This window comes from Copidosoma floridanum, unplaced genomic scaffold (assembly GCF_036245765.1).
Source record: "Copidosoma floridanum isolate Cflo_tuat_1 unplaced genomic scaffold, Cflo_Japanese_pri ptg000013l, whole genome shotgun sequence".
Taxonomy (NCBI): Eukaryota; Metazoa; Arthropoda; class Insecta; order Hymenoptera; family Encyrtidae; genus Copidosoma; species Copidosoma floridanum.
The window spans coordinates 17,571,010-17,587,992 of record NW_028321890.1 but is presented as its reverse complement, the minus strand read 5'-3'; the positions used below and the strand labels follow the sequence as shown (position 1 = coordinate 17,587,992).

The 16,983-nt window shown below is 31.7% G+C and overlaps 1 protein-coding gene across 1 annotated transcript in view; it reads right to left on the bottom strand.

The window, feature by feature from the left end:
* Window positions 1–1,615: 1,615 nt before the first annotated feature.
* Shab (Shaker cognate b) overlaps window positions 1,616–16,983 on the bottom strand; it is a 58,058-nt gene continuing 42,690 nt past the window's right edge. Inside the window, exons 9-13 of the mRNA XM_023390946.2 lie at window positions 15,539–15,781; window positions 11,885–12,212; window positions 6,223–6,513; window positions 5,029–5,094; window positions 1,616–1,916 (exon numbers count right to left, since the gene is read on the bottom strand). Coding sequence (XP_023246714.2) covers window positions 1,672–1,916; window positions 5,029–5,094; window positions 6,223–6,513; window positions 11,885–12,212; window positions 15,539–15,781 — 1,173 coding nt within the window. The 3' untranslated portion in view covers window positions 1,616–1,671. The remainder of the gene's footprint in view (window positions 1,917–5,028; window positions 5,095–6,222; window positions 6,514–11,884; window positions 12,213–15,538; window positions 15,782–16,983) is intronic.

The window sequence follows — 16,983 nt, the reverse complement described above, 5'->3', positions numbered from 1 at the left end:
AAGCTTGACTGGAACATACATAACTTTGATCACATCAATTATTTATCTAAATCTTATATCTCCTAACTCATAGTGTCTCAGTTGAAATGATATACCGTAACAGCTGTAATAGTTTTATCGATGTAACACAGTTGAGCCGCCATAACATGTATTTTACAAATTACATCATCTAACGTCAGTATATAGTATATTTTTTCTGTTTTACCTAGTCACAGACTTTTTTTCCTCGGATATATATATATAATATCTGTGTATATTGCAAACTAGATTTGGTATGCACTTTGGGATATGCTACGGTGAATCTCTAAAGGGGAGACTTTTTTTTATTGTAACTTACGATAATTATTTTATCTCTTTTGTATTTTCTTTAACATTTCTTCGCCTCGACAACATTATTTATATATTAATCTCTTTCGCGAACTCGATACATTAATAAATATTTATCTATCCCTTATACATATCTTAATAAGCATTATTCGCTTGCTCTTATAATTTTTTTTATTCTCTCTGTACATTTATATACTCTTTCGTGTGCATGTATGGTATATTTATTTTAAAACTTGTCTATATTACACATTTTACACGTGACAGCTTCTTTTTTGCATTAGCTCTTTCTGAACCAGCTGGTCTTACTCTTCTGGAAGTACAAGTAGCATCGAGTCAATACTTCGTAGGAGGACAAAGCTTACATTTGAAATGATTATATCTCGCTTTTTTTGAGTCTAAGCTTTTGCTTGGTAATTAACGAATTCGTACGTGACAACAGAATTTCAAAGGCTAACGTAAAATAATAAAATTGTATAGAAAATAAACTTTTTATCCAAAAAAATATCTACAAATAACTTGTACTAAAAGTTCTTTGGTTATTAATTAAATCATGGAAAATATTACTAAAAAAATTAAGAAATATTGAGCAGTAAACTTACAAAGTAATCTAAGTTTTGTACGACACAAAACCAATGTATAATTAATTAGAGTGTTGTGGAAAAAATTATTATTTACAACGATTCAACAATAATTCTAAATCGAACGATTTTTTTTTTCATATATATCTAAAAGCTCGCCAGTTTCAATACAATTCGAATTGCATGTTTTTTTTTTAATTATTATTATATACGTTTGATAAAAAATCTCCAGCACTACTATACGTTCATCTATCTACTAATGAACAAAATGAATGTTACAATAAACGCATCGTCAAAGCTTTGTTTTTCCGATAAAAAAGTCTCGTTCGTTCTTGGAGTTAAAAATCGTAAAGGGCATACAGTGGAACTTTAGATATTAAAAAAGTAGGTCAACGGATGAGCGTGAACAATATCTTCAACAATATTCATTTTGTACAAAAATTTCACAATATTCCGTAACAGCATCTTCGACGCGACACTTTTTCAACAAACGACACACATACAAAACATCTACTATGGAATCAACGTTGTGAAAAAGAAAATATCTACCCTACGGACGCTTTATCATAACATTCAGTTCACTCAAGAGGTAGAGAGAGAAGAAACTCGTCAAAGGGAAATAAAGAACAATACTGGTGAGAGAGTATCAAAATAAAGTACAATAATAATAATAATAGCGATACAGTGGGGCGTGAAAGCGCGAGGGAAGAGGAAGGCTTAACTCGGTGAGGAAGTGACGAGCAGTGCGCAAGCGTAGCAGGGGAGGCTACGACCGGTAATCCTGAGGAAGACTCGGTTTGCCGGTGGACGGGTGGCGCTTGTCGTTTTGCGGGTTCGGCCTCTTGGTCGAGTGCTGGGGCCTCAGGGAGGTCAGCAGTATCGACTGGTTGTCGCGGGAGTGCTGGTCCAGGGGGTCCTTGAAGCGCGGCTTGAGCTTGAGCGCGCGCAAATCCTCGTACGCTCGCTTGTTCTTGTTCTCCTGCGTCGTCTCGTCGCGCGCCTGCTTCTCCTCTGAAAACAGAGCGGGGACTCGTTATTGGGGCTTTTTCTCCTGATTGCCTTTCTTTTCTCTCTTATCTGCTATGCGCTCTATCTTTTTTTTTTATATGTATTGCGGTTGCACAGGTTTTTTAGAATGCTTTACTCTAGCAGTTGAGCTTTTTTTTTTTTTTTTTTTTTTTTTTTTTTTTTTTTTTCTTGTTTCGTGAAAATGATCCTTTTAGCGCATTTTTTTTTAGATGTTGAAAGATTGTTCAAATCAGGAATTGTTCATTATTCGCAAAGTTGAACGTAAATACTAATTTTTTTGCCAAAAATATTATTCCAGTCAGGTATGAGCGACGAGGCGCGATTTGAGTCGATATTAAATTCAATCTCGAAATACAAATGAGCTGATTTGAATATCTCATCGAAATGTTTCAAGTGCCGCAATACATATATAGCAGCTACGAAAGCGAAAGTTCGGTATAATTAAATCGTTCCAAGATTTTTTTGTTCTTCTAGAGTTTCGACTAACTAATCAAACTTTAGTATTTTAAAATTGCTCTCTACTGGCTAAAAGTGCAAAATTTCATATTTATGCTAATAACTTACACGTTACTTACTCATCTGTAAAACTTAGTTACATATAATTCATTTCATTAAACATCGTCCTTCTCATCAAAATTCGGTATCATTAGATTCTAAAAACGTATTTCATAAAATGGGGTGAAATATAGAATGAAAGCATAATTTTCCATGACGTCGAGAATGCAGGGGTGAGACGTGCGATGCATTAAATATAAGTTCTCAAAAGGACGTGTGACTCGTCCTCAATCATCCGTATGCTGGATTTTAATTTCCCTACATTCGCCTACAGCGAGACTTGGTACATGCACGCACACAGCAAAGCTTAATCTATATATATTTTTTTTTAATGCGTGTGAGCTATAAGCGAAAAATTTCCTTTTTTTTCTAACCATAAAAAAATCATCAAACAAATCAAAAAATTCCACAATGAAACTTTCATGCAAACGGGCTCATTGTAACAACTACAGGACTTCAGGTATTACGATATCACTATGTTTGTAATGATCAAAATGTGTACAACAGTGGAACCTAAAAAAAAAAGAGAAAAAGCTCTCGAAGGCGTCAAATTGTTGTCATTAAAGAAGCTCTACCGAATCACTGACCTAGAACTACCTCGAATAATACAACACATTATATTTACAAGCATGAGTAAAGGTCGCATATTATTATGTCAAGGATCGCTATTTTATGCATCTTAATTCATCGATCGTATCTTTTTATTCTAAAAATACAAGCAATGTTTTCGATCGTAAACATAATAATGACAATAAATGATCAAATCAAATGATAATAATTTTTTTATGCGTTTTATAATCTACAAAAGTTATGTACACCGGATGGTAATCTTTCGTTTCGGATCACGGATACGGGGTATAAGTCTTTGAAGTTTTTGCGCTTTGATACACCACATGGAGTACTTGCATTTTTTCTATAATGTAATAAAAAATTAACTAACGCTCCATGTTAAAAAACTAATTTTTAAAAATTGGGAAAACCTCACGTCACTATCTCGTGACGTCGATTTAGATAAAAGCTCGACTAACCCCTTATATTTGGTAATATATTTTTACCTAATCGATATTTCAGTGTTTCACGATATCCTAAATAATAATACATATTTTTCTGAGATGACTTTAGCTATCTAAAATATGACTTAATTAAGTTCCAAGGCATGCAAGTTTTCGATGACGTAGTAAACAACGTAGTGTATGCAGAAGGCGGGCAGGTCAGGCTGTTTCTCACGTGACTCGGAAACATTCATACCAAAAACAAGGTATTGGTATATAGTGTGTTTATAGGTTCGTCTCTAAATTAAAAAACGTGATTTTGCCATTGATTAAAAAAAACCTAATTATAAATAATCCCTTCCTCGAAATACATCGTTCAAAGTGTAGGAATCCGTGCAAGAGAGTATTTTGGAAAACCAAAAAATTCTGCGTGAATATCTAAAAGAATGAAAACACAATTTTTAACGTTTTCCAAGTTTTAAAAAATATGACTGTATTGTTTGCTAATGAAATATTTTGCAAACATGACATGTGTTCGTAGTGTACTTTTCTCCTATAAAATAAATATTTCATTTTGGTTCTTGTTTTACAGCTATTTTTACGAAAGTAGTTTTTTCTGTTTTCAAGAATAGTTTCATAATAATTTCTACAGCAGAGTCTTTAAAAAATACGTTTTTATTGAAAACGAATGAAAAAATATAAAAAAAGTAATTGGATATTTTTTTGTACTGTTTCTGACTTCTAATATTTAACAAAAGAAATTATCACAAAATTTTTGCTTTTAACAACGTATATTCTTTACAAAATAATAATTTTTTGTTCGAAATTGGGATACAAGCATAAAAAAAAAGAACTTTTGATTAAAATGAATATTTTTCTTAATGGAATTTTAGATATTCTCACAAGCGTACAAAATCTAGAATAATAAAAAAAATCAAATGTTTTGAATTAGAAACAAGTCAACGGTTGATGAGCATCTAAAGTATAGCACGGGTGGATAATTTTTAAATACTTTTACATATTCCAAAATTGAACTTCACTATAGCCTGTTATAGAGTGACCTACAAACTGCAATAACATTTAATTGAAAAATTAAATTTTTTTGTTAGAATATAATATTTTTTTATTTAAAGATCAGAAATTAACTTGTTTATGATTAGAACCTCGTATGAGAATTGGTTTTGTATCGTAGCACAGTTTCAAGTAGTACAGAGCCGTTATGGTCAGACATTGATTTTGTACGATGCACGTACTAGTTAATGGTATCTCATTTCGTACAGTACTAGGAAATATTTAGCTTTTTTCCTAAAGGGTTACGATCGTCAAGTATACCTTTTGAAAAGCAGAAATTAGTTTTTCCAAACGAATAATCACGACAAAAAAAATTCACAATTAATCACAACTTAATGACTTTTATCGACAGTTAAATGAAAATATGATCCACCGTCCGATGTACATAGCAAAAAAATATTAACAACGTCAAATACTTGTTTGTCATTCCGAAACTTTGGCATTTTTAATTATAATAAGTGTATTGGTAAATATACCTTCCATCGCGTCACCGAACAGCGACATAGGTAACTTGGAAATGAAATTTTTGTCCTCGCTCGGATCTGTCCACAAAACATGTCACAACAGACTTGCATTAATTTCTTTCATCAAAGTACAACGATGTTACTTATATAAATACACATAGTATGATCAGATTCTTGCCTGACATTCATTTTAACGAAAAAAAAAAAGACAACGATGAAACACAAATTACAGATTATCGGAAAAGCGGCAGTTACGCGCGAAAACTTGAAGCTAGTGCCTGTACCTGATAACGTTGCCCAGCACGAGAATATCACGATATTCCGCGTTTTTTTCTCAACGGAGATAAGTCCCAAGTACGTGACAATGAGAGAGCTCAACAAAAAGCATCCTCGAAGGCGGATCGCAAGAGATACTCAAAACCATCTCACGAGCGCCACGTAAGCTTGTTATTCATTTTTTCCCCATCCAATACAACGGCTGCTTTCAAAGATGAGATTTAAGTGCACCCACGTGCTGTTAAGGCCAAGGAGAGCCAAAGCTACGCGGTGACGTTAAGTGATCACGAGACGGGGCTCTCGAGTTATCGCGTGAACCGGCCACTTTTCCTGGTAATTAATTGAGACGTTGGACGGCGCGTGGGACGTTGGCGTGTTGATGTTGCGTCAACTTCGAGGTGTGCTACCTACTTTCAAATTTCTGGTTTGCATATCAATAATTTTTGTTCTTCAATTCTTTGAGAGGTTTTACATCTAAAGCTGTCCAACGTCCCGTAAAAAGTTAATTTACTTTATTGTTTTATTTTATGAATGGGTACAAGGATTAGAAACAAGATTTTTCATTAAACGTGGTACAATGAAAAATAAAAAAATCTTAAAATTTAGTTGTAATTAACTGGTTATACTCTGCGTTTAAAGAATATTTGGTGATGCATACACTCACCCTCATACACATGCCACACGCAGAGAAAACACACCAAATGACATTACAATGACAATATTGTACAAAAGCCTAATGATGTACTTAATTTGTAAGAGGTATAGTGACAATCCAGGGCCTGTCCTAATTTACTTTTTTTTTTTTTTTTCAAAACATTTGTTCTTTTATGGCTTATACGATATGGAGTGGATCAGTTTTAGAGTAAACGTGAAAAAGTATGAATTGTGCTGGTAAATGAGAGTGTGATTCGTGGGTATTGTCGCGCGTACCATAGACGTTGGGAAAAGCGTTGCCAAGTAGTGTGAGGCCGGCGCTGTCGTTGTCACACATGGCCGTCCCGCCAGAGTAGGCGGTGGTACAAGAGGACGTGTTGGTATTGTCGCAGGAAGTTATGAGCTTCTCGGTGTCGGAGTCACCACCGGCATTGCTATAATAGTTATTGCTGCTCTCTGACTTCTTTAATATCGATTTAGATATGCGTTGCCGTTCTATGAAGGGAGTCGTTGAGTCGTCTATCGAGTCGGCCGACAGGGATAGCTTACTTGTACCTTCCCTCTTCCCTGCAAACAACGCATCAGCCAGGCCCCACATTGGACCAAATTTAGAATATCTTTTGCACCCTTAATCTCATTTGGTTTCTCTTTTTTTTCTCTCGCTCACTTAAAAGCAGTAAGCATCTTTCTACGTATTGGCACTTCTAGCTGTTGCTAATGTTTATTTTTTTCTTCTGTGATTGAGTGTGGATGATTTTTTTTTATATGTTAACATTTTCTTTGTTCGCTGAACGATTTTACATATATTTTTTTAATCTTAAAAGTTGTTACAGGTCTTTTTTGTCAATTCTTTCTTTGTTTTTAAAAAATTGCTGAATTTTCTTAAATTCCATTGATGGTCAGTTTTTTTTGATTAACTCATCGTTTTAAAAATGATTGTATTTTAAATTACATCATGAACTTTCGTTAAATGCGGAGAGATAAAAAATATTTTTCGTTCTTTATCGGATTGAAAATGTTTCATTTAGTAATTACCATAATTTCATAAATTTTGATGGTTCCTTGTCTGTAAAAACATTTTTTGCACTTGATGTTTACATGTATTGTTTGTGTTTCGTAAGGTTTTAACCACTTGTTAAATGTTAAACTATTATAGTATAAAAAATAATCTAATGATTTTTAGAACAATTTTTCATGTCAATGACACTAAATACTAAGTTTAAAATGCTTTCAAACTAGTTAAGTAATTTAATAGAAATTGAGTAATTTAATAAACAGTTTTCATTTTATTTCTTCAATTTTTTTATATTCTAAAACTAATTAAACTAGATTACCACCTAAAAAACGTGCGTAGCATTTCTAGCTTCTAGGAAGGTGGCATGTTATATGTACACTTAATAAAAGTTAAAATTTCCGAACAATCACACATATTTAATTATTCTAAAAAGTGTCTCATTTTTATTGCCCCAATAGTTTTTAATTAAAAACGAATCATCAAAACTATTACTTGATTTTAATTAATTTTAGAGTGAAGAATAATGCTAATTTTGACACTTATTTACATTATGTATGATTTATTGCAGTAATATATTTTTGCCTACTTGTATAAAAAACAGATTTACTGTTTGACATGATTAGTATTAAGTTTATCTAATTTTTTTATTTTTTTTTTATTCACTACGTTTGGTTATTGGGTTATGATTTAATTGTAAATGACTTAGCTGTAGTCATATAAATTTATGAAAAATACATATGAAAACAACTATAAAATTTACATAAAGTTTTATGTAGTCTTTGATATGTAACGTTGAATCGCATTAGTTAAAATATATGTGAGGTAATCAGATCAATTGAACTTACATTTATAACTCTCACTACTAATTAATGTATAAAATTATTAAGCTTAGGATATTTTAAGTGAAAAAATACTTGTATCAGATAAAAGTTACACCAATGATTAGAAAAAAATTAAAAACTTCCGTAACACAGTGGATGAAGGAATTGACTCTCCTTCATAATTATTAAAAATTTCTATAATCATCGAATGAAATCATTGTTCTCAATAATGAATAATTATATATTAAAATCAAATGAAAAATGAGTTAATAAATAAATCTTCAATAATATGATAAATTGTGAAGATTTATTTATAAACTCATTTTTCATTTGATTTTAATATGGAATTAAATCTTCATCAAGTAACGACCGAAAGTATTAATTAATAAATAATTATGTCTGCTAAGTAAAAATATTAGGTTAGTAAAATTAAATACGATTAGGTACTTATTTTTTTAGCCAATCTTATATTTAATATATTTTTTAATTAATTTTCATTTTTATATGCATTATTGTGAAACTTACGTCAATTTTTTATTAATTTAAATGAGTAAAAATATATTTCGTTCAATATTTTATAGTCTAGCAAAAATTACGAAAGAAATTCAAACACTTTTAATTAATTTTAAATAATTATTAATGGCAGCAAGTAGTAGCCAATGTATTAAAAATATATATCTTACCAAGTTACGAGCAACTTAGCAAATTTCGTTTTTTAATTAAAAAAAAAAAAAGTTTGACGTAAAGTTGTTTCAGTTGAAAGTATTTATTGACTATGTCTTAATTATGTTGTAAATCGTAGCGGACAAGAAAATGTAACTTTAGTGCTGTAGATAAGATGGTACTAAACTGCGAAGTGCATATCTCAGAGATGTGTTTCGAATTGAAGACGTGTGTTATCAACGAAGCGTGACGTGACAAGGAATAATTTATTCTCCTTGGGCTTTTCCTTCTTGCAGGACCTTAATAGTAGCAAATCGATCAGACATTCCTTTTTATCTTCGTTTCAATAAAATCCACTCGCTACGACGGTATCTAGATTGTCCCCAACAATTTCAGTCTTTACAATCATCTATGTACTTTTACTTTTTTTAAACTTCCATTTTAAAGACTAAAACTTTAAAAAAAAATAGTTCATAAATTTATAAACCTTTCGAAGAGTTGAAAAAAAAAATTAAAAATTTCAAAATTCGCAAAGAGTAAACGAAATTTCACCGACTATAAAATTTAAACAAGCTACCAGTATATTATCGTTATTCAAAGAATCATCAAATTAAAAAGGCCAAATGACGAAGTTGTCTTTAACCAATGCTGGAGAGTATTACACTGGTAATCGTGTCAATTTCGATGAACCACCATTAAGGTCAGGCTAATATATGTCAGCCTGTTGTAATGTACTGTAATATATCGTACATGCATACTTATATATTACGTATGTATGGTTATAAAATATCCTTTTAGTGCAACACTATGGACGAAAAGCAAATGGCGGTGATGACTCAAATCTGGTTGTTAATGTATGTATACACATGTCTAGCAGGTTTTATTTATGACACTTGAAGCTGCATAAGGTAATTGTAGGGTTGTAGGTGACTTATTATGTGTCATAAGTTTAAAATCTGACTGCAAAAAAACTTAAGTAGTACATTTGATTATTTAAAATTGTTTAAGCTGAAGGAGAAAAGTAAAACTTGGACCCAAATGTGGGTACGTTTTCAAATATTTATAAAATAACGGTAATAACAATGAGGCTGTTTTGCGCCTATTATGAAATACTTAGATTATCACACTGTTTTCTAGGTCTACGTTTGACCTGGTATATTTTTACAGTTAACTTTTAAACTAAGTTTGTATTATATTTTTGTACGTGTTCTGAATGTCTTTTCAGTTTTTTTTTTTTTTTTTTTTTTTTTTTTTTTAATTTACATTTATGGCTCTCAAGCGTTAATGAAATAAAGTCCACGACTTATCACGTCTTGTGATTAATAAATCGTTACATTTCTAACTCGTTATTTGTTGAAACGTGCCGAAAAAATACATTTTATGTTCAATGGTTTTTCGATTTTGAATGAAAAATAGTTAACTAGTAATATTGTTGGTCTGTGGTTAAAAATTTTAAGTTATACAAAATGGATTGTTAAATTTATTTTAATCTTGAACTTCAATAGAAATAATTAACCAATTTTTGTTTAGTTTTTAATACGATTTCCAATACAGTTTCCAATACGATTTTCAATATAAATCATAAATTTTAGTTGTATAAATTAAATTACGATTACCTTCATGGATTTTCAAAATTTATGAGGGTTTTTTTTGCATTGAACAAATTTTTTTTCAGAGTTATGTTCAGTTTAGAAAAAAATTTCCTTATACCTCCTTAAATTGGATGTCTATAAATGTACAAATTACTGATTTTTGAAAAAAAATTTGGCCGTTGCAATTTTAAAAAACCATATTTATGTTTTCTTACATAGGCAAACATTTTTGACAGTAAAGTGTTTAAGTTAAAGTTTACGATAGGAAGTACTGGACGTCACGAAGGTTGCACCACATTTTATAGCTTCGACGTGATCTAGCTTCGTCATTTTTTGTATGCAAAAAATGTGTACTTAATACATGAGCTGCCTGACAGAACGACTAGAATAAAAAAATTATTCATGCAAAGACTGAGTTTCATAAATAAAAAAGCTCAATTTTCAAGTATTCACCAAGTGGCGTGTGATTAAAACTTTTGATTGTTCGTTACAATTTTTATAGGGAAAAATCAACTTTATTTACTGTTTTTGTTATTTGTAATAAACAGTTTTTAATCATCGAGAAATTTTGTACTTCATAGTTAAAACATCAATCAGTTAAAAATTTTTTTTAATGAAACAATTTACATGCATGGTAAATTTTTCACTAAACAACGACTTTAGTCATTAGTAGTTAGTGTTTTGTTATGTTAGAAATATAACGATTAGTTCACAACATTGACGGTTCTTTTTTTTTTTTTTTAGTGACGTTTACACAGAAAAATACCCACCTACTTTTGTCATGTAAATGTCTGCGTAAATAGTTGATTGTAAATAATTTATAGGTATAGCTGCAGAAAAAAAAAAGAAAAAAAACGTACACACTTACACACAAACAAAAAGCGTACACTAATCTTTACAACAAGGGAAGTGTATGTTAAGAGATTCGTATGAAAGTGAACTCAAAGTTTTATATTTTCTCTGCTTAAAACGCAGAACTTTATTGCTATTAATTCTTCATCAATCAATATCACTTGAGTTATTGGTAAATATACTCCTTTGTCTCCATGGATCGTATAATATTTGCGTACTTTCTCCGTAAAACTAAATCTTCCATTTTTTAACTTCTCCGCAAAGAGATTAGCAAATACAAAAGATTGTCCATCCAATTAATAAAATTTATATTAGTCTTCAAAACCATCGTGTTGTCAAATGTCGATCAACCAGATGATTTATCGTCAAATAATTTTTTCAACTATAAATATACGTGTAGCAATAAACTTTCACAAACATATTTGTGTCAACAATCAACGAAACACATTTTATATATATATATATATTTATACATTCGTCAACGAACGTTCATAAACGAAGGTGCGCGCGAAAACCAGTTACACACATTTACACTTGGTTCTGCAACCAAAAACTCCCATATTTTTTCTCACTTTTTTGTTTATTTACAATACAATCATTTCTTGATACCGAGTCCACATATACTTGTGCCAAAAGCTACATCGTCGATACTCATAACAATCTCGATGATCGTTAGTTTCAGAAGAAAAAAAAAAAAAGTAAAAAAATATTCTTTCTAAATGTAATAACATTCACAATAAAAAAATAGAGAACCAAGTAACAGACAGTGCAATTGACGCAGCGTTTTTCTCGTAGTGCTGCGTGAGAATATAATTATTCACGTATAAATATATAATGATGTATAGTAAAAATATCGGAGGTAATAAAAATTATGGTATTATAGACGTGTGTGTATGTGTTTCTACGTATAATAGTAATAATAAATATGTATTATGTATAAGTATGTATGTATGCATAGGTGCTCTACTCGTGGGGCCACTAATGAGTCGAATTACCGGTGTTGTGCTTGGAACTAGCGATCGTGCCGAAGAGGTGGTGGTTTATCATGCGCGTCGCCGAGGCAAGACTGTTGACCGGGGCGAATTGGGAGGCTCGGCCGCCCCTTAGGCCACCACCACCTCCTCCCCCGCCTCCAAGCGAGCTGCTTCCTATACCGCTTCCGCCGATGATATTCGTTGCCGCGGTGCCGTATTGTTGTTGCTGCTGGTGTTGGAAGTTGTTGTTGTCTTCCTTGCCGCCGGTGAAGTCCTCGCGTAAGGTTGACGAGCCGCTCGAGTCCGTTCCACTCGTCGCCGAGAACGGGACGCGCTGTCGCTGCGCGCTCTGTGAACCAGACCGTTTGGCTTATACTTTCTTGTTTTTAGTAGTTGAACGTTTTTTGGAATTTTTTTTTTTTTATTTATTTATTTATTTACTCTCTGAAGTTAGACGATATTGACTTATTAAAAGTGTAAAGAATTACAATAAGTAAACGACATTTCACTAATTCGCAGGAAAATTTGACTGATTCAGCTTTAGAGAGTATGCTGTTAGGTTTTTAGGCTGACACGTTGGGCTTTTCGGACGGTACTTGTTCAGTGAAGTACAAAGAAAATCAGGCAGTCAAATAAAAAGGTTTTTAAGTAATTTCTACAGTATTGATTCAATTAAAAACTAATTTACTTTTTGATAAGAAGCAATTTAATTCACAAAAATATTTACTGTTGCAGTTATTTAAGCAAATTGAGGTAATTAAACTATATTTTTCACAATACAATAAGAAATTTGTTGAGGTATTGTAATGAGAAAGTAGTGATAAATGTATTTAAAAAGGCTTCAAAAATTAAATTTACAGTGTAAACTGTATAAAAAGTTTTTCAAAAATCATTATTGTATTTGATAGGAAATTATTTATGAAATTCGGGTTACATATATTTTTTACTGCTGAATAACTAATTATTGTACAAAATATTTACAGTGTGTACAGAAAAATTTAAATATCATTGAGAAATAATAAGGGTTTACTGAAAATGAACATTATTACATTCAGATTATAAATATATGATTTATTTAAAACAAGGACTTTTGTGGAAATATCTCATAATATTTCTCGGTATGTGTGTCTGTAATCTAAATAAAAGGGGCTCAATATTTACAAAATTACATCGACAATGCGTTATGCAAAAAAAATATTTCCTAACACTTTTTAAATTTACAAAGCACTTACAAACTTTCAAGGATAATTATAATATATACTTAATCACACCTAAAACAGTTAAAGTGGGAGTTTTACAGTGGACATTACTGATGCTTGTAATAGAATCAGGGTGAGCATTAAAAAAAATGAATTCAGTTGTAGAAGTGGACTTACGCATATTCATCCACATTTTCGCATATTTAAACCTGGAAAGCTTATGTATGAAAATTTTAGTACAAAATTTTTTTTATTTTTTATTATTGTTATTATTAGAAGCTTCATAATTTTTTTATTAAGGATACGAATCTCATTTAAGCTTAGTTCAACTACCATTGATTTCTTATAAATGATTAATCTATACAAAAAAAATAGTAATAAATTTAAAAAAGAAGTTTCCAATTAACATTTTTTCAACCAGTGATTGAATGTTGGATTTCATCAGTATTTGTTAAGGTAGAAAAATACTTATTCGAACGCGTCCAAAACTCTTAACATTTATTTTTCTTTAAATTTGTCAATTATTTTTATTGCACTCAGAATCCGACATGTTTGATTAAACTACATTTTACATTCATCTCAGTCAATAGTAATAAATAGAATTTATTATAAAAATTAATAGATTTTATTGTAAAAATAAATAAAATTTTTTAATAAATAAATATAATTTGTAATAAAATAAACAGAATTTATTGTAAATGTTACAATATTCATTGATGGATCATTAAATTAATTTTTTGTCAGTAACTGAAATAGTTACTTCAAACACCTATTCAAAAAGTGGAAAATAAGTCAGAGCCTCTATTATTGTGCATACGACCTTTATCTTGGTATCAAAGTGGAATTCAGTTTCAGTATAAAATTTGTGAAGTGCATAAAATTATACCGTTTTTCACGATTATTATTCCAAGTTTTATCAAGTAAAATTTTAATAAAAAAAATTTTCTTTGAATTGTCAAACTATTTTATTTGAAGCAGCTAGTTAATATTAACAAAACAGAATCAACGCTCACATACCTGTTAAAAAATTTCCCGTTAGTATGTGCTCAAAAATAGTTCGTCAAAATAATTATGTTTCATCGTCAGCGACAAAAAACCTTCAAGAGCACCGCACTCGATGTCAAACGTGTTTTCCATCTAAAATTAAGCTTTCACTGACAGACAAATACAATATCATGGGAGAAAAACGTGGAATCGCGAGCTAAAAATACAACTTAAAAAAAGAAACATAAAAAAAAACAGTCCGTCACTAGTAGTTTGACGTAAGTTATTCGAGAATGAGAGGAGCAAACAAGTAAAGAGACGACAGTACAACGCGTTCATTAGCTGCAAAATTATGAAAATTACACCTTTGATAGCTGACACGTGCACTTTCTGTCTGAAAATTAATTTAATCATACTTCCAAGCGAAGTACGTCAGATGATATAACCGCTTGTTTTTCCGCAATAGTCCTTTGATAAGAGCCTATTCATAGCAATTTATGTCACACACATATGACTAAGTAAAGCTTAAAATTTTCTTTTGGAATTTTTCTAGTCCCGAAATATTGTACATTCCGTCTCGAAATTTTCTTCCTCGAAATTTTTTTTATAAACTTTATCTTGTCTCGAGAAAACCCGTTATCTCGGAAACTTTTTTAAAGATTATTAGGACACCTCAAATTCTTAAAAATATTTCTGGAACAAGCGGGATTCATCGTCAGTTTAGATATAACTTTCTGTTATCCCAAATTTTTTTTTTAAGATTAGTACAAATTGGTCTAAATGTCAAGGTCTCAATTGAGAATTTTTAGCTGATGGGCACCACATTCATTTAAATCTGATAAAATGAGAAATAATCCGATAATTTTTTTGAATCGTAAATTAAATTTTTATTTCCACTATATTCAATTGGCGTTTTACCGAAGTATGAAAATACAATTTCTAAAAATAATAATTGTTTAACCTGTTTTAAATAAATTACACAACGAACTTTTTAAATTTTTTTATCAAGTTTTGTCAACCTCATGAGTAAATATTGAAAACATTTACATTTAAATCTGCGTAGTCCGTCCCATAAATTATATCAGAAATATCGGACACTTGTGAACGTGACACATTAAATAAACAAAAATTGACAAATTGCCACATAAAAAAAGAAGAGTCGACGTAATAAAAATAAGACGTCAAACGGACTAAAATGTGCTTGACCTTCGCCACTCTTTGTTGATACACGTAAAGAGAAGTGGCTAATATTTCATGTCAGCCTCTATCTATCCGTTGGAACAAATAGATTTTTTCCTGAAAAATCAACCATTTTCTTTTTAAATATCCCAGCTATCACAAAATTTTTGAGACTAAAGCAGGTTTTTACCTCATCTCGCTATATCTCACCCAAGGCCTACACTACACCTATGAGAACAAAAAACCACGCATATGCAAAAAACAGTTCGCTCAGCATCCCACACCCATTGTTTCCTCTTTTTTTTCCTCTCACCTGTTGGATGCGGGACTTCCGGTGCTTTGGCAACATGGGCTCACCAGCCAGTTTGCCGGACTTGCCAGGGGTGTTGATTTCCTTGAGAGACTCGATACTGGGCGATACATTGAGGGCGACGTGGGCTATTTCGCCGGAGACGGATTTTTTCACGCAGCCATTGCTCGAGCGCTGGCCCTTGTCGTTACCCTCCAGTGGGTTAACGTAAAGGTTGTTGCTGTCGGCCTCCTCCGTCAAGTCGCTCTGTGAATTTTCAAGGTTGCATAGAGACACGCGGATTTGACTAAGGTCCGTGTGAGCGTTTCAAAATGGGGTAAGGGTGAGACTGTTGGTGTTGTTTTGCGGGGGGGATTAGAGGAAGAGGGTCGGGAAGCGCTGATTAGGGTAATTTATTGGAACGTTTTGGGTGTACAAAGATGTGAAAAGGGAAAGATAGTTTGCATACGGAATGGCATTAGAGCCCGGGGTCGTATGGAGTAAGTATAATGGAGTATTGCTACAAAGTGGAGTTCGGAGTTGCCGTTTGGGGGGAGGAGGGGGGCACATTTTGCGTAAATGCGTCGTTAATATTTATGCCCGGAGTTATTACGTGCTCGTTCCCATTTCGTTTGAGCTGTTCAATTAGGTTTATTACTTTTTTTTTTTTTTCAGATAAAAACCTGTAGATACTTCTTTCAGTATACGTGCAGGACTGTAGTTTTACGCGTTTTTTTTTTTTTTTTTTTCGTTAACGTTTCGCGGAAATAAAGCAGAGTCTAGGGCACAAATGTTGGACTCTTGGAATTTTTATGACTATGTGCTGGTAAACGAGTATTAAAAAAAATTCCATAAGGTATATTCTGTTTGGACTGGTGTGAGACAAATATTTCTTAAAAGTATAAGCAACAACTATACCAACGTGTACCTATACGTCTAAATTTATTTCTTTGTGGTGGTCATTTAACGTATGTAAATATAAGTAAGAACTATATCTTAGTCACCACAAATGTATTTTTTTTTTTTTCGCTGTCTACAAAACAAATCAGTCCGTCAAGATCCCGGCTAGTCGACTTTATTTTAAAAAGTAAAACACTATTTTCTAGCTTTTACCAATTATTTTCAAAGAGTTTATTTTTATATTTGCCGACGCCAGTCCAATCATTTTTATTTCACCGACAATTATTTTCACGTTAAAATAGTAATAATAACGCACGTTAAAATTTGTCTTCTAAAAATTAACGAAGCCATAAAAAATTTTATTCTACAACTTTTGACGCAAATTTGTTGTTTCACTATTGACATGTACTACTAAAAAAAAAAAAAAAAATTCGATAAAACGGCCATCAAGAAACAAACAATCTCAATGCAACTATTCAATTAATAAACTTGTTCATCCATAAGAATTTAACAATGTCCTCGTGCAGATGTATCAAAATCTGTTACGATGGCAAAGCCCACAGCACGAT